This window comes from Chionomys nivalis, chromosome 19 (assembly GCF_950005125.1).
Source record: "Chionomys nivalis chromosome 19, mChiNiv1.1, whole genome shotgun sequence".
Classification (NCBI taxonomy): Eukaryota; Metazoa; Chordata; class Mammalia; order Rodentia; family Cricetidae; genus Chionomys; species Chionomys nivalis.
The window spans coordinates 59,579,521-59,597,642 of NC_080104.1; the positions used below are offsets into that span (position 1 = coordinate 59,579,521).

The window sequence follows — 18,122 nt, forward strand, 5'->3', positions numbered from 1 at the left end:
GAACTCAGGTCGTCAAGCTTGAAGGCAAAGGCCTTTACTCGGTAAGCCTCCTTCACTTCCGCGGCCTATCTCTCGGGAGCCTTATCAGCTAAGGGGTTTTTGAGTTTTCGCTACACCCATTGAAAAGCCCTTTGCGGTCCGATCGATTCGGGTTCTAATCCCCGCAGTGTGGGGTTCCTCAAACTCCACAATCAGCGTTTCGGTGTTGGCTCAGAAAATGCAGCCAGCAGGACTGGCCACAGAAGGTGCAGATCCTATCGCTGTGCAACGGACACCTCCCCATCAGTGCTCAGAGGATCAGACTGGGGGGCGCCCGTGCCTCGCAGCAGATCCCACACTTCCCGCGCTTACCCCGGCCGCGGAATTAGAGCCGAGGGGCCCCTCTGGCCAGCTCATGACCCGCGAAGGCGTGGGGACCAGGAGACGCCGCGTGAAGCGCGGGAGAGGGCAGCGCCCGGGAGGAGGAGCGCGGGGCGGAGCGCATCGCCCGGCCTCCCCCGCCCCTCGCATCCGGCGGCGGCACAGGATGTTCTTTCGCTCCGGTTCCCCCCCCCCGCCCCCGCTCTCACTTTCTCCCCGCTCCCCTCCTCCACACCCGCCGCGCCCCACGCCAGCACCTTGTTTAACCCCTTCCCGTCCGCGCCCTGGGCGCGCAGCGAGCCTGGGTGCCCCGGAAGGCACACGACTGCGCCCAGCCGAGCTGCCCGTATAGCGTCAAGGATGGAGGGTGCAGTGGGCTTCCGGGGACAGGCCTACAGTTCCCAGACTCCCGCTAGATCGCCAGGGGAGGTTCTCGGGGACCCAAGCCTGCTATTTCCAGACTCCCTACCCACCTCCACCCCTCCACCCTGCTAGATCGCAAGGAAAGGTTCCCGGGGACCCGGCCCGCACTCTCAGATCCAGGGCGAGATCGTCAAGAGCAATCGCGAGGCGCGCGCTCTCCTGGGCGCGGACTGGCCTGCGTAGTTATCTCCCGCCTAAGGGGCGGGGGAAGACCCAGCAACTATAACCTCATCCTTTCCCCCCACCCAGCCCCCAGGTTGCGCTAAGGCGCCGCTCAAGCCGTTGGAGAGGATGGAGAGCGGCCACGCCCCCTAAACGTCACTGTTTCCAAGGCAATCGGAGGCGGGGCTGGAGACAGGCGGACTTTAGGGACTACAGGCAGCCTGGTGCTCTGGGACAGGGTGCGGCTGGGCTGGGGGCGCGGCGGGGTGGGGCGTTTCTGACTTTTTTTTGACTTGCTTGGTGTTCGAGAAAATGAATGAGCGACAACTTGTGTTCGTTTGTTTTGATTCAACAAATGTTTATGCTTGTCGCCATTCTTAGGGACTGTCTTGCTCTTTCCAAGCCTCCTGTACACAGGTTGTCACGAATGCGGGTGGAGTGGCCTTGCACCTGGGATATGATTCTGGAGTCGATGTAATTTTTCTTCTTTTAGATTTATTGCGGGGGTGGGGCTCGCGTGCCACCACGTGCAAAAGGATCTCTGAGAGCAGCTACTTGTAGGAGTCAGTTCTCCCTTTCCACCTCGTGGGAGCGAAGGAATCCAACCCTTGTTGTCAGGCTTGGCAGCGCCTTTATCCGCTGCGCCACCTATGTAATTATTCAGTGCCTCTCTTCTCTTGTAACAAGCGCTAATCAGGGAAGATAGTTCTGTAATTCATGGAAGGCCTCAGCCATTCAGGGAAGGAAGGCAAACCTGTGTGCTCACGACTTATCAACTCATTCCCAGCACTCAGGTCTTTGTGACCTTTGCCCCTTGTAGTTCTAGCTCCTTTGACAGTTGTAGGAACTGAGTCTGAGCGATTCATTAAGCTAGCTGTTGGAACCAGTGTTAGCCCAGTAGCTAAACGGTGGAGCCAAGACAGGACCCACGCCTGTGGATCTGAGTCCCCTCGTCGTTTTTCCTTCTTAGATTAAGTGATAGGAAAGGCCGAGTGTCTCCGTCATGAAGGAGTTTATAGTCTCCGGGGAAATGGCGTGAAGATACCACAGGACATAATTAAGCAATAAAACCTAGAAAATGTTGATGGCTGCTCAAAAGGATCAAAACAGGGTTGGTATTATTAGAGGCTTTCCTGTGGAAGGTGCCTTTCCAAGTAGGTCAGGAGGTGGTTGTAAAGCCAGGCCGCCAAACTGGTGACTCAAGCTAACCAGACCCTTTTTAATTTTTTTATTTGTTTTAAAACAGGATCTCTAGCCCAGGCTGACCTCAAACTCTGTATTTAGCCAGGGATAACCTTAAGCGTCTGATCTGCCTGTCTCTACCTTCCAAATGCTGGGATTATGGGTGTATACCACACCTTGTTGGGGATGGAGGGATCCAGGGCCCCCTACGTGTGTGGCAAGCACTTAGGTACATCCACAGCCCCTCCTTTGGGTCTTCTGTCCTCTGTGGCTTTGTCTCATAGGAGCAGGTACCACAGCAACTGCCCTGTGTCTGCAATTTAGCACAAACTCTCTGAGGGTAACCTGGATGTTAGCTTCCCCTTCCGAACTCTGAAGAGTCTGAAGTAGATGAAAAATAGGGCAAAAACAGATTCAGTGGGCAAAGGTGCTCGCTGCTAAACCTGATGACCTGGGAGCCACATGGCAAAAGGAGAGAAATGACTCTTGAAAGTTGTTCAGTGACTGCCACATTTGCCCACTGGCACACCTGCACCCACACCAAATATACATACATGCATGCATGCATACATACATACACACACACACACAAATGTTTAAAAACAGGGCCTGAGTGAGCATCAGGAAGGCACGACGCTCTGTGGGACTAGAGAGACCAACTTGGTAGAGAGAATAAGAAGGAGGTGAGGGGAATGTTGGATCAAATGAATGGTTTGTTCACTTAAGAATGCCTAGTGTCGCCGGGCGTTGGTGGCGCACGCCTTTAATCCCAGCACTCGGGAGGCAGAGGCAGGCAGATCTCTGTGAGTTCGAGACCAGCCTGATCTACAAGAGCTAGTTCCAGGACAGGCTCCAAAACCACAGAGAAACCCTGTCTCGAAAAACCAAAAAAAAAAAAAAAAAAAAAAGAATGCCTAGTGTCCCCTCACTGTGAGGCCTGTGCCTAGTACAGTGGGCTGGAATGGATGAATGAGCCCAGGCCTCTGCTCAGGGAACACCCAGGACAGTACCCAGTGTTCCCAGAGTGCTTGGCTGAAGTTGATAGCATACACAGTAAATGGTGTTTGGGAACGATTATTCCAGGAGGGTGTGTAGAAGCAAGGAGAACTCCCGGTCAGAAAGCAGGACAATTTGTGCCAAAGGTGGACTCTCTAGGGTTGGAGAGAAAGAACTGGAAAAAGTCAGGAACAAATAATAGCAGTTTTAAACATAAGGAGCAAAATGAAGAATCTGGTATGTAGTGACAGATCAAATATAGGCTGTTGATAAAGAGATCAATTAAGAGTTAACTAGAGCCAGCGAGATGGCTCAGCAGCAAAGACGCTTGCCACCAGCTCTTACGGAGTGAAAAGAGAACAGACAACAAAGCTGTCCTTTGACTGCCACCATGTACCTGTACACGCATACACACATGTACCTGTACACGCATACACACATGTACCTGTACACGCACACACATGTACCTTGTACACGCACACACTTGTACCTTGTACACGCATACACACATGTACACACGGGCACACGCAGTGATTTTATTTATTCATCTGGTTTTGTTTTTATTTTGGGTTGTTTGTTTGTTTTTTGAGACAGGGTTTCTCTGTGTAGTCCTATCTGTCCTGGAACTCGCTCTGTAGACCAAGCTGGCCTCGAACTCAAAGATAGCCCTGCATCTGCCTCCTGAGTGCTTAGATTAAAGCTGTGCACCGCCACTACGAAGGGCTCAGTCATTTTAATTTTTTTGTCCAGAAAATTTTAACAAGTTTATTTATAATGGTTATAAAGTTGAACTGTTGAACTGTGTTCCCTGTACCCCTTTGCCCGCATTAATACTTTATTTACATCTCATATTTATATTAAAAATTCCTATCAAGTGAAAATGGAAAAACTGCCAATACCTGATTTCTGTCCCTTATTTTTCCACTCACAATCATATACTCAGGTGCCTTTTGACCCCATGGGGAAAAAAAAAAACCCTAACAGTCAGAACTACCGGTAACAGGAAGAAGAAAAAAAATTTTTTGAGAATGGAACATTTCCCCTCATCCTGGACTCTGGGACACATTCTCCGCGGGTGAGGCTAGCTTCCTGGATGTCTTTTTGCCCAACTGTTACATGGTTGGCATGGACAGGTTGGTATCTTCAAAAGGGCCAACCAGACAGGTTTCACTTGCTTCTTGTGAAGCACCAATAGCTGCACTCTGGAAACACAGATCTCTTTTGAAGTCCTGAGCAATTGCTGGAAAGGGAGTTTGCCAGTCAGAAGATGGGTGGATTTCACGGAAGTGCCAGGTCTGTAACGATGAGGTTTCTTCACCCCTCCAGTAGAGGGCGCACTCTCGCGAGTGGCTTTTGTAGCCAGTTGTTTCCTGGGTGCTTTGCCTGCTATGTAGGAGCCACAGTATGGCACCTCCTTACTGATCCCTCTACTCCTTTGGCTGGAGCTGGGCAAGCAAGAGGCAGTGCTGGCATTAGGCTGTGAACACCCAGTCTAATAAAAACCAACAGGGGTCGGATGGTGGTGGCGCACGCCTTTAATCCCAGCACTTGGGAGGCAGAGGCAGGCGTATCCCTGTGAGTTCGAGACCAGCCTGGTCTACAAGAGCTAGTTCCAGGACAGGCTCCAAACCCACAGAGAAACCCTGTCTCGAAAAACCAAAAAAAAAAAAAAAAAAAAAAAAACAACAACAACAGGGGTAGAGATTTAGCTCAAAGAGCCTAGATTTCATCCTCAGCCCCCCTAAAAATTAGCCCACCACTGTAGGGAGTTCGGGGGATCAGGTCTTAGTGGGCAGTTAAGTCAGTCCCTTAGAAGCATGTGAAGAGAAGTGTCTGGTGGGGAACCAGAAGTTAGAGAAGTCAGTGTACCCAGGTTACCATTTCACTTACACCAGCAAACAGGCACCAGGAACTGATATGGTTGTAGGTTGGAATAGGTGACAGTCAGTTTGTTGAGTGTCAGCTGAGTGACCTTCTGCATGGGGTGTGTGTTGTGTTGAAAAGTGGTCCCTAGCCTGGATCCACGTTGGCACCCCTCCCTTCACCTTTGGCTACAGAGTGTTCAGATGGTGCAATCAGATGGCCTGGGGACACTAGGCCCAGGTGAGGTACTCCAGCAGTCTAGGGTCCCTCCCCTAAACTTCAGCCTGGAAGGCTCTGGAACCCAAGCCTGTGCTGTCTGCCAAAACCTTTCCGGGAATCCAGCAGAGGACAGAGCCCCTCCCTGCCTGTCCTGGCACTCTTCAGGCACAGGGTGTCCCTCGGGGTACCTTGAAGACACCCCAGGAGGCTGGAGCACTAAACAACCCCGCCCCCAAGGAACCACCCGTTCTGGTTCTGGCCTGCTGCCATGCTCTCAATGGCCCCACCAGACCACAAGAGTCAGCAAGCGCAAAGGAGGAATTTTGTGGCTGGGTGGCCAGCTTCGTGGGCCTTTGCTGTGGCTTCAGGTGGGAGGGTGGGGACAGCAAAAAAAGCAGAGTCTCAGGCTTCAGAGGACCAGGCCACCTGCTTCTCCCTCCCTCCCTCCCTCCCTCCCTCCCTCCCTCCCGGGAGGAAATCTTCAGGGCCCCAGTGGTTTTGAAAGGAGGGGGACAGGAAGAGACACTGAACACTCTGGGTCAGTCAAGGACAGTGCAGAACTCTGCCTTAATTCTTCTAGGATGCTCTTGCTTGGCCCCTTTACCCCCCAAACCTCAGAACAAACTGCTTTCTCTGCAACTGACAGTCACAAGCCACTCTGAGACCTCCAGAGGTGTTCCAGAGTGGGTGGGGCTTGGTGGGACCACGGAGCCTGTAGCCAGCAGCTCCGTGGTCCTCTGCACGGGTGGATGCGGTGAGGAGGATACTCTCGTCCCAGGTGGGTTGAACCGGCCAGCGGTGCCCTGGCCTGGAGGGTCCGGAGAAGGCTTCATGCAGGGGTGAGGAGTCCTTGTACCCGACCGTGTGGAGGTCCCGGAGCTCCGCGCCCTTCCTCCCCACGCGGAGCCGGCTGCTGACCGCAGGCTGCCGGAGCGGTTGATTTGGGGAGCGGGCGAACACACCCACTTACCCAGCTGCTGAGTCAGGCTGTTCTCGCTCGCGCTCGCCCGCCCGCCCGCCCGCCAGCTCTCGCCCGGGACATTGTGTTCCAGCCCCAGCGCTCTGGCAGCGGGCCCAGGCGCTCACACCAGCCTCCTCGCCCTGTTTGTGCTCGCGGCTTGCGCTATGGCGCAGCCTCCCGTGGCCGCAGGGACTCTCAGAACGCACCCCTGGAGGGTGGGCCCCAGCAACCCTGAGCACTCACCAGCCTCCGAGCACCCGCGCCTCTCCAGACGCCTCTGCCCTCCCAGATTGGGTGAATCCCCTGCCCCGGGTTGGTGGAGAATGACTACAGCTGGGAGCTGGGGCAGGTATTAAGAGCCCCCCACCCCCACTTCCCACCCTCCACGCAAACGTTCAGTCCCAGTGACTGCAGGAGGATAGTTGGAAGCACGCCAGACCCAGACTTGGGAGACCTGGAATGTGACCACGTGACAACGAAGCCCGCTTTGAGGGGACCAATTCAAGCGATCCCCCGGAGGAGCCTCCCACTTTCTCACCCCCACCCTTGAGCCGTCACAGAATTTGGGAGCACGGAGACTCCAGGGATTCCCGGAGTCCTCAACCAAGCTCGGCCTTTTTGGAAAGCTTGGGAAGCCCCTGGCAGGATGCTGAGAGGAGGGAGAGCCGAGTGGGAGTGGTGGAGCAAGGGCAGGGTGGCGCAAGAGGACCCCAAAGGCTCTGCCTGTTGTTCAGCCCCAAACACTGGCGTGTTACTGAGAGTCACCATTTCTCTCAATCGTCCTGCAAAGACAACACCAAGTGCTGGCTCCTCTCCCAAGCCAGGGACTGTGTGCTGAGCCTGAGCTAAGGATGTCATGAAAAGTGAGACATGCTTTCTTTTTTAATGTTTATTTCATTTTTATTTGTGTGTGTGTGTGTGAGAGAGAGAGAGAGAGAGAGAGAGAGAGAGAGAGAGAGAGGAGAGAGAGAGAGAGAGAGAGAGAGAGAGAGAGAGAGAGAGAGAGAGAGAGAGAGAGAGAGAGAGAGAGAGAGAGAGAGAGAGAGAGAGAGAGACCACACACTGCTGACTGCTGTTTGGAGCTGCCAAATCCAGAAGAGGGCGTCAGATCCCCAGAAACTGGGTTATAGGAGGTAGCGGTCAGTCGCTGTGGCCCGAATTCAGGTCCTCTTCAAGAGCTGCAACTGTTCTTAACCCTGAGCCCTCTCTCCAGCCCCATAGATATTTTCAAAGGTCCTGGCTTCTCCCTTCCTTCCATACCTCCCTGATTCGGTATCACGTCTGTCATGGTGCCTGCCCTCGGTCTCCCCATCCTGAGAAGGAGGCACCAGCTAAACCGCACTCCCTCCCTGTCCTTTACCCAAATTCTCTTGCACCTCCCCAAAGCTCAGCAGCCTGGGGCCTGTCTCCTGTTCTAGTTATCTGTTCATTCACCCAGTTCTAACCGGATTAGAAAGCCTTGAGGCTGAAGCAAAGTCAACTTTTTTTGTTTTTTGGTTTTTTGTTTGTTTTGGTGCCTGTCCTGGAACTAGCTCTTGTAGACCAGGCTGGTCTCGAACTTACAGAGATCCTCCTGCCTCTGCCTCCCAAGTGCTGGGATTAAAGGCGTGCGCCAAAAGTCAACTTTTTCTTAAGGCCTCCTTCATACCCTTCATTCATCCAATCCCAGCTCATCCCTCCCCCTCCAACCCTCCAAGTCCCTTGGGCTTTTTTTTTTTTTTTTTTTTTTTGGTTTTTTGAGACGGGGTTTCTCTGTAGCTTTGGAGTCTATCCTGGAACTAGCTCTTGTAGACCAGGCTGGTCTCGAACTCACAAAGAGCCTTGGGCATTTTGTAATCCAGGTGATGAGGTTTAGGTTACTGTTTAACCACATACACACATTTTGTACCCAGTGTGTGTATGGTTAACCTAAACCAACAGGTAAACGTTTAAAGTATGTAACAGCTATAGAAACCTCCAAGGAACAAGGGGGTGATATGAAAAACAAAAGGGCCCCAGAAGGTGCTATGCCTGGGGTTTGGTGTGGTGTGTGTGTGTGTGTGTGTGTGTAGGAGAATAGGGGAGGGGTTGAGGTGACTCATTTTAGTTGATATCCCCACCAGACAGCCTTCACACGAAATATTTCACAAGTGTTATCTCTGCTATGTAAGGGGGAGTTTGGGGAAGGTTGGGAAGGGGACTGTACTCAAGCCCTGCCCACTCAAGGCCAAGCAAAGCATGTGGGGGCAGCCTTGACTGTGGGCTCCCCACCCTTAGTCCTTGGGCACTGCCTGTTCCCTGCCTTGCCACTCCTACAGTCCTACACCCAAGAGTGCCCAGCATTGCCCAGTTCTGGATAACTCTGTCCCACCCCGAGAACAACCGGCTGTGTGACCTTGGGTAAGGCACTTCCTCAGTTACCTCCTTGCAACCCTCACTTGCTGTGACTGACAGGGTGGGTCCCTGTCTGAAGGATGCATGCCATCTCCCCTGTGCTGCCTAGGTTGTGGTGGCAGCCTGCCCCTACTCCTCACACAGGCTTGTGGCTCCCACCCCCAAGTCTCACCTTTTTCCCACCCTCCTCTGATTCCCCCACCCCTGTCTGGAGTTGGGAGAGGAACTTGGTACAAAGTGTGAGCGGGGATGGTACGCTTCCTGTGGCTGCCAGGGGACAGGGGCTTTCTGTGTGGTGCCAGGACTGTGGGAGGAGGGGGGGAGGCTTCTCTGCTGTCTTCCCACCCCTCTGCAGTGCTCCCAGCTCTCAGGAAGGCTGGTACAGTTTGTTACACTGGGGCCGGAATGTACCGTGTGTTTCAAATGGCCTCTGTCCAGTCCTACACTGGCTGTTTCTTATTTATACTCCTCCAGTAGTGGCATCCTGCTGTCGGCACCAGCGGCTCTCATCTGCCCACCTCCTCCTCCCCACCAGGACCCCCCCCAAGGCTAACGGAGTCAGTTTCCAGTTCCCACAGCCCATGGAGCAGTGGGGAGCCCATTGAGTTCATCCTGGAGGGTGAAGGCAAACTCCAGAAGGGTTCAGGAAGCCCCCAGTTCATGTTCATTCTCTCTCTGTCTCCCTCCCCTCCCCTCCCCTCTTCTCTCCTCCCCTCCCCTCCTCTCCTCTCCAGCTTCTCTATGTTTGAGGTCAATTCCATCGCTCTCTTTTGATTCTCGTATTTGTTTCTTGTACCTCAGCAATAACCCTGAACCCAGCTGGACAAGTGAGGTTGACACCCTGAATCTGTACTGTTCAAGCATCTGCCCTAGCAGTCACAGGGCACAGGCAGAGGTGGGGGCCTAGGGAGGGCAGAGATCCACCCCAGGATCTCAATGCCAGGACTCAGTCCCTACCAAAGATGCAAACTGGAACTGGACATACTATTTGTTTATAGACATGATCGCGCAATGTATCCCAGGCTGGCCTTGAATTCATGACCCTCCTGTCACAACCCTCCCTCCGAGCACAGCACTGGTGACACTGGCCCATGGGACAGGATGAAATGACCCATTTGCAAGGTCCCCACGACACCAGCAGCAGATTTGCAGTGTCAGGCGTGCCTGTCATGGCTCCCAGCTTGGGACATTTGAACTATCTCTTGTTACCTACCTCACTCTCAGAGGTATATGGCCTGATAAGACAGGGCTGTAGCCCAGGCTAGCCTTAAATTCTCTGCAAAACTGAGGAGAACCATGAACTCTTGATCCTCCTGCCTCTGTCGTCTGAGTGCTGGGTCACAGGCTTAGGCTACTTTGCTCAGCTCACAGCAGCGTGATCTGCAGCATAGTCTCACTATCCACAGCAGGGCTTCAGGGAAGAATCTAGACATTGGCTCTGACTGTCCCGCGTGGCAGTCCTAACTCAGCATGAGCCCCCTCGGAGAGGGCTGTTAGCCCTGCAGCTTGGGAAACAGACCAGGGTAGCTAAAGTGCTCGCTCAAGGTCAAGGTGCCTGGCTTCCTGTCACAGGGCTCCTCTGAGCTGAGAGATGAAGAAACTTCCAGGATGTCCTATATCCGGTGGTGTGTATGGCCTTTCATAGCGCCCTGTCACCCCAGGAGAGGAGAGAGTCACAGCTCCACAGGACCTGCCCACGCTACTCTTCCACCCCAGCGGATGGAGTAGAGACACCAAATAGCCCCTGTGTGCTTCCTCTGTGCTGGTTCCTGGCTTCCTGTCCTCGGTGGCTCTCTGGGGGACACTGTGTTCTAGGCAGCGTTTTCTTCCTCTAAGTTTACTCTTCTTCCTCTTTTTCCATTCTCGCTCACTCAGAGTTCTGTTTATACAGTTCTTATCTGCCGGTCGTATTTTTTAAGATATTACATTTTATTTGTGTGTGTGTGTGTGTGCGTGTGTGTGAGAGAGAGAGAGAGAGAGAGAGAGAGAGAGAGAGAGAGAGAGAGAGAGAGAGTCACAGTGCACATTGACAGAGGACTGCTTAGGGAGTCAGCTCTCTCCCTCCATCACGTGGGCCCTAGGATTGAACTCAGGTCAGTCAGGCTTGGAGGCAAGCCCTTTACCTGCTGAGCCATCTCACCGGCCGGATGATCCTTCCCCAAACTTCTGCCAGAGTCCGGCTTATCAACTCAGGGCACTTCTCTGGCACCTAACATAGGCTCTGGGACCAGACTGCAAAAGCTAGGTCTTTACTAAGTACCTCCTATGCGCAGCTGGCATAGTGCCTTCCCCCTAGAGCAGTGCTTCTCAGCCTTCCCAGTGCTGCAACCCTTTGACACAGCTCCTCAGGATGTGGTGCACACACAATCATACAATTATTTTTGTTGCTACTTTATAACTGTAATTTTGCTATTGTTGTGAATCATAATGGAAATATCTGATATGCAGAGTAGCTGTTATGTGCCCTTGTGAAAGGGTCGTTAGACCTTGTGGGGTCGTGAACCACAGGCTGAGAACCACTGCCCTAGAGACATGGATGCTGGTGGTTGTTCTCAAGACCACTGAATAACTTAGGAAAAAAAATGCATAAAACCGTATCATCCTAAAGCCTTGGGAACTCAGGGACCCGGGTGTGGCCAGACAGAAGGTTCTGGCAAGTTCCCTTTGGAGGAAGTAAATCTTCTTAAGTCTGCAGAGAGCTGGCTAGGCACAGCAACAAATTGTTCCAGGTACAAGGGACAGAGGGCATGAGACAGTCCTGTGCTGTGTGGCAGGCACCAGGCACTGTTTGGTCTGGCTGGACACAGAGTGCAGGTTGAGGAGGCCAGGGGGATGAGGCCAGAGGCAGGCAGACCCAGATGGTGCAGTACCTTGTGTTCCAGCAAAGGACTGACCTTTATCCTGGAGCAGCCGGAAGCTCAGACAGCCTCCCGGCTCCCTGTACCCGGGGAGCTTCAGGGCTGGGTGAGGGCCAGGCCCAGAGTGTTCTCCAGGCCTCTATTAAGGAACATTTACTGCCCTTTGGCTCAGGGAGGCCTGTGGGAGAATCAGTCACTTAAACACAACGTCATTTGCAAGGCTAGCTGTTCATTCATTCAGAAGTGCTCAGAGGCCACTCAGATACTTAGCAAACTCCAAATGCAGCCAGGGCCGGGTCAGCTCTTAAGAAACTTACATCCTGGGTGGTTAGGGCCATAAACAAGCAGGAAAATGAAGCAAATTAGCAGATAATGTGGGCCATAAGTGCTCAGGAGACGTGAACATGGAGACAGCTGAGCGGGTGCAGGTCCAGCAGGGAGGGCTGGGAGCCCAGGAGTCCTGTGGACATCTGGAGGCCCAGGACTCCCTTCAAAGGGAACAGCACTTTTTTTTTTTTTTTTTTTTTTTTTGGTTTTTCGAGACAGGGTTTCTCTGTGGCTTTGGAGCCTGTCCTGGAACTAGCTCTGTAGACCAGGCTGGTCTCGAACTCACAGAGATCCGACTGCCTCTGCCTCCCAAGTGCTGGGATTAAAGGCGTGCGCCACCACCGCCCGGCGGGAACAGCACTTTTGAAGGTCCCAAGGTTGAAGAACTTGGTGTTTTCTAGCATACAGAAATGGCAAATCAAACGAGCGGTGGTGGCGCACGCCTTTACTCCCAGCACTCAGGAGGCAGAGGCAGTCGGATCTCTGTGAGTTCGAGGCCAGCTTGGTCTACAAGAGCTAGTTCCAGGACAGGCTCTAAAGCTACAGAGAAACCCTGTCTTGAAAAACAAAAAACAAAACAAAACAAACAAACAAAACCCCAAAAAACAAAACAAACAAAAAAAGCAAGTCCAGCGTACAGCTCTCCAGAATCTTGTGAAAGATTAGATCCATTTTGTAGAGATGGAAACTGAGGCTCAGAGTGATTGAGGATCTCTGGCCAAGAATCACAGCTGGAGGTGGGGCGTGGTGGCCTGTGCCTTAATCCCAGCATTTAGGAGGCAGAAGCAGAAGGATCTCTCTGAGTGCAAGATTAGCCTGGTTTACATAATGAGATTCAGGACAGCCAGGGCTATAGCGAGACCCTGTCTCAAAATCCATCAATCATAACTTGTGACTATAAAGTGTTTTTTGTTTGTGGTGTGTGTGTGTGTGTATTTTCTACCAAGTATCAGGAGCGGTGCTCATCTGTCCTGAATTACCCAGGGAAGTCCCCTCTGAAACCCTTTCTCGTGTCCCCTGAATAGTTCTCTGAATACACTGTTTCTCACGTTCCCAAGAGCCGTCTCCTGCATGTTCTGCACATAGGGTAGAGACGTGTGGCCATCCTAAGTCTGTTCCTGCTCTGACAGAGAGTAAGGGTCCATCTAGGGCTTGCCAAGGTGGGGAGAAATTGTTCACGCAGAAGTCCTGGAGGGCCTGGAGCTCTGTTACTTTGTTATAAGGAGGTCAAATGCAGACCAGTCCTGTCCCAAGAAGCCTTGAAGCCAAATCAGAGAGGACTTGAGAGAAAAGCTTTCCCTTCCCATCTCGGTTCCCTTCCTTGTTCTTGCTCATCTTTCTCTCCCCTCTCTCCTCTCCCTCACCCCATCCCCTCCTCCTCTCCCCCCACCCTGTCCTCTCTTCCTCTCTCCCACCCCTTCCTCTCCTCCTCTCCACCACCCCGTTCCTGCCTCTCCCCCATCCTTCCATCCCCTCTCCTCCTACCCTCCTCTCCCCTTCCCTTTCCTCTCCCCTCTCCTCTATTTCTTTCCTCCCCTCTGCTCCTCTCTTCTTCCTTCCCCATTCCTTCCTTATCCTCCTCTCCACTTCCCTACCCCCATCTCTCTGTCCTCTCCTCCTCTCCTCCCCTTCCCTCTCCTTTTCCCCCCTCCTTCCCATTCCTCCCCTCCCTCCCCCTCTGTCTGCTCTGTTGGGATCCCACACTGACACATCTTGTACTTCCCGTTTCCAGGGAAATTCCTTGCCCACCCCACCACACCCGCCCTTGAGGACCTGCCCATCTCTTTGGGCAGAGCAGAAGCCAGACAGGGACCTGGATTGTGAGGCGACACCCCCTGTTGGGTGTGTGCCAGGAGCCTTCCAGGGGCAAGACAGCCCCCCTACACCCCGAGCCTGGCTTGGGTTACAGGGACTGAGTGCTTCTGAGAAGAGGTGGGGACCCCGTGGAGTAGTAACTCTGGCCCCTCTAGCTGCAGTTAGTAGGACAGAGACCCCTTCGCAACTGGTCCTCTGACTTCTGTTTCCAGCCCAGGCTGCTGGGAGGCCCTGTCACCACAGCACACTGGCACACAGACACACCAGCCCCTCCCAGGCACCCTGAGAGGACCAGCTGCAACTGTCCCCCCCCCCCCAGGGTCACAGAACCTCAGCAGGCCCTCCACCCCTGCCCGCGCCCCAACTGCTGAGCTGCTTGGAGGTTTCAAGCAAAACAGCGCTAAGTTGGGGGGCCTCAGCACAGGCCCGGGGTTATTTTTAGCAGGGATTGGAGAAAGGCCCTTTTTTGCTTGACTTTCACTGAGCGCCACCCTCAACCCCCAGCCCAAGACTTGCACCTGAGAAGGCCGGCTGGGAAACCCCCTCCCAGGAACAGGAAACTGGGGCATTCTGCTGTGCAGCTAGTTCTCCAGGACAGGAGTGGCAGGCAGGCGTGGGGGCGCACTGATGGGGAAGCTCCTGCTCACTCCTGGTCTTTGGGTCTCATACATTTGCGGAGCAAAGAGGACTCTGTGTCTAGGCTCAGAGTGCCCAGCTTTGGGAGCTGGAACCCCAAGGAATCAGTTGGTTGTTGTCATAGACTTCTGGAAGTTTCCACAGAGGTTAACTTTATGGTTTTGTTGTTGTTGTTGTTGTTATTTTTGTTTCAATTTTTTTGCTATAGGGTCTCACTAGCCCTGGCTGGCCTGCCTGGAACCGGCTGTGTAGACCAGACTAGCCTTGAAATTACAGGGATTTGCCTGCCTCTGACTCTTGAGTGCTGAGATCAAAGGTGTGTGCCACCACACCCAGCCTTTTGCAGAATTTTCTTGAAATTACATCTTGCTAGTGAGGTGGTTCAGTGTGTAAAGGTTCTTGCTGCCTAGCGTGATGGCCTACGTTCAACCTCTGTGACCTACATGGCGGGATGAGAGAACTGATTCCAGAAGGTTCTCTTCGATCTGAACACTGATGCACAGACACACAGACACGCACAGATGACACAGACACGCAGGCACGTGTCTAATTTAATCCCAGCACTCGGGAGGCAGAGGCAGGCGGATCTCTGTGAGTTCGAGGCCAGCCTGGTCTACAAGCGCTAGTTCCAGGACAGGAGCCAAAAGCTATGGAGAAACCCTGTCTCGAAAAATCAAAAATAAATAAATAAATAAATAAATAAATAAATAAATTTAGCTGCTATTATCGGAGGGGGTGGACAATAAGATTAGTGGTGGTGACAGAGTAGATTTTTTTTTTTTTTTTTTTTTGGTTTTTCGAGACAGGGTTTCTCTGTGGTTGTGGAGCCTGTCCTGGAACTAGCTCTGTAGACCAGGCTGGTCTCGAACTCACAGAGATCCGCCTGCCTCTGCCTCCTGAGTGCTGGGATTAAAGGCATGCGCCACCATCGCCCGGCCAGAGTAGATTTTTAGAGCTGTTTTCTCTCCGTGTAGCCATGGCTACCCCTGAACTCACCTGCCTCTTCCTCCCCAGGGATGTGAGGTGTGCACCACCATGCCCAGCCAAAATGAACTTTTGTTTGTTTGCTTTTGTTTTGTTGTTGTTGTTTTTCTTTTTTTCTTTTTTTTTTTTTTTATATCCAAAATGTGTTTATTGGGATGGTTCCCACTCATCTCGAATCTGGTGCTTTTCAGTGCTGCTTCCTCCTGAAGGAGCATCCTTCTGTCAGTCTTGCTTTCCCGCCTGTAGGCTGACAGAGGACAGTGGAGCAGCCGACACACAGGACTACCGTCTGTGCATGGCTAAAGACCGTGGTGATTTTATAGCATCCTGGGCACTTCACATCCATAAAGTAGGAATTGGGGCTCTGCACCAGGCGCTTTTTCTTGTGTTTCCTCTTTTCCTCCTCTGGAGAGGGATGAAGGAGATCCTTTGCGAGAGGCATGTTCTCGTAGGGAGGTCGTCACCGCCGGAAAAGGTGTTGTTGTTGTTGTTTTTCGAGACAGGGTTTCTCTGTGCAATAGCCCTGGCTGTCCTGGAACTAGCTCTTGTAGACCAGGCTGGCCTTGAACTCACAGAGATCCACCTGCCTCTGCCTCACAAGTGCTGGGATTAAAGGCGTGCGCCACTACCAGGTCAAAATTAACTTTTGAGGCTGACCTTGAACTTCTGACTTTCCTGCCTTCACCTGCCCCAGTGCTAGGATTCAGGCATGCACCACCATGCCCAACTTACAAGGTTCTGGGGATTGAACCCGGGAATTCATGCATACTAGGCAAGCGTACACCCAGCCTGTGGACAAGAACGTTCTTAAGGTAGAAAGGCCTCCACTGAGGAGTTGCTTGAACTTGGGCACAGGAAGTGGGAGTCGGTGCAGAGACCAGAAGGAGAGGCTGTGAGTGAAGAGGGGGTGAGGAAGAGGGCTAGCATGGCTCCTTTGCTGCACTTGTCCCTGGTCGAATGCCAGCCCCTCCCACTCCTCTAGCCCCTCACTAAGCATAGTGGTTTTTTAGCAAGGCCAAGACTTTGCAAAATGGAACTCTCAAGACCATCCACCCAAGGACAGGGAGAAGTGAGGGCTTTGTAGTTAGCTCATTTCTTCTCTGTCCCCCTTTCAAGGCTGTTCAGAAGCTGGGCCTCTCCCATCCTTTGGCCTGGAGAAGAAAGAGCTGAGCTTCCAAGAAAGGTAGACGATGGCTGTGGGTGCCCCTGGTCCCTCTCTAAAACACTCATTTAAGCTACCGCTGGGCGGTAACTCCCACCAGTTGCTGGGGACCAGAGGCTGACTGGGATGCAGCCCACTGGCTGTGACGTCAGAGTTGGCGACCCCAGGAGAGAGAGGTGAGCTACGAACAAACAGCGAGCTGCTGGCTAAGGGAGGCGGGGTAGGGAGACTCCCCAGAACACCCAGCAGGCTCAGCACTGCTCCGCCCATTTATCCCGTAGGACTGTGCAAGTGCGCTAAAGGCCTAAAGGAAGAGCGCTGACCTGGAGTCAGAAGCCCTCACTTCCGGTCCTAGGGCTCCCAAGCACTTCCTCTCTCCAGGCCTTGGTCCCCTGTGAACACAGAGGGAGGAAGCAGTCTTTGGACGACTTCGACAGGTCCCGTCAGGTTTCCTCTTCCCTGCCTTAGCTCCTTTGCTGGAGTCATCTCTGTCGCCTGGAGGGCTGGGATTTGACGCCCTCCCTGGCGGGCGGGTGGGCGGGGTAGCCGGGTCTGAGCATCAGACTGGAGCTCTTTGGGCAAAGCTAGGTGCTTTGGGGTGGGCCCAGGAAGACAGTAGAGTGGTGCTGCCCCTAGCCACACACACCCAGGCAGACAGCATCCCTCGGCAAACACTTGAGCTGACTGTGGCGATGCACACCTGTGGTTCCAGCCTGTGGGAAGCAGAGGTCAGGCTTCCCAGGTCAGCCTTGGCTACACAGTGAGATTGAGGCTAGCCTGAGGTACTTAAAACCCTGTCCGACCCAAACCAAAAACAAGTGCTAGAGAGATGGCTGGGCGGGTGAGGTACCTGTCGTCGAAAGCATGAGGACCCAAGTTTGGATCCCTAGAACCCACTGGTGGTGTCTGTAATACCAACCCTGGGGGAACAGCAAACCCTGGAGGTCATTCCCAGCCAGCTATTGGAATAAGTGTGCCTCAGGTTTAGTGAGAGGCCCTGCAAAATAAAGGTGGGGAGTGACTGAGGAGGTCACTTGATGCCCATCTCTGGGCATGCACACACGCACGCACACACACTCCACAAAAGCATCAAAACCACAAAACAGATGCCTTCTAGGCCCGGCCTGGTGGTTACATGCCTTTTATCCTAGCAGTCAGGAGGTGGAGGCAGGCAGATCTGTGTGAGTTTGAAGCTCGCTTGGTCTATACATTGAGTACTAGGAAAGCCAGGGCTACATCATGAGACCCTGTCTCAAAAAGCAACAGCAACAACCAAATGTGGCTTCTGCTCTGCCATCAGCGCACTAACCAGTTTGCAAAAATGTTCCCCGTGGGTCCCCTGTGTACCCGTCAGTCATGGGCATCACCCTATCCTCACGCTCATGGTACAGATAGCCTCAGGCACACAGACACGAAGACACAAGCAGCAGATGCAGATATATACAATCCAGTACAAGCATGAACATGAGGTACCCCCACATCAAATGCACACATACATGCACATGGGCACCCAGACAGACACACATGTACATGCAGTTTCATGCACATACACTTCCTTGTCCACCCCAGCTCACACTTGTTGGACCAAGGGGACTCCGGAGAACCTTCCAGCACAGAGGCCTGCTTACCCCTGGTTGCCTCTGGGTTCATATAGATCTGGTATCTTTTCTGCTGTTTTCCCTGCTGGTGTCTGGTGGGAATTAGACGAAGCATCGAGATGGGGCCCCACCCTGGGGCACCCTGCTTGAGTAACTGGCAGGAATGGGGCTATGGAGAGGGGAAGGGCAGGCGAACAGCTGGA

At 53.1% G+C, this 18,122-nt stretch overlaps 1 protein-coding gene across 1 annotated transcript; it reads right to left on the reverse strand.

Annotated features, from left to right (window-relative positions):
* Positions 1–15,290: 15,290 nt before the first annotated feature.
* On the reverse strand, positions 15,291–15,623 carry LOC130862115 (40S ribosomal protein S27). The gene has a single exon (XM_057751525.1). The coding sequence runs from the start codon at positions 15,599–15,601 to the stop codon at positions 15,347–15,349; it is 255 nt and encodes an 84-aa protein (XP_057607508.1). The 5' UTR covers positions 15,602–15,623; the 3' UTR covers positions 15,291–15,346.
* Positions 15,624–18,122: the final 2,499 nt, after the last annotated feature.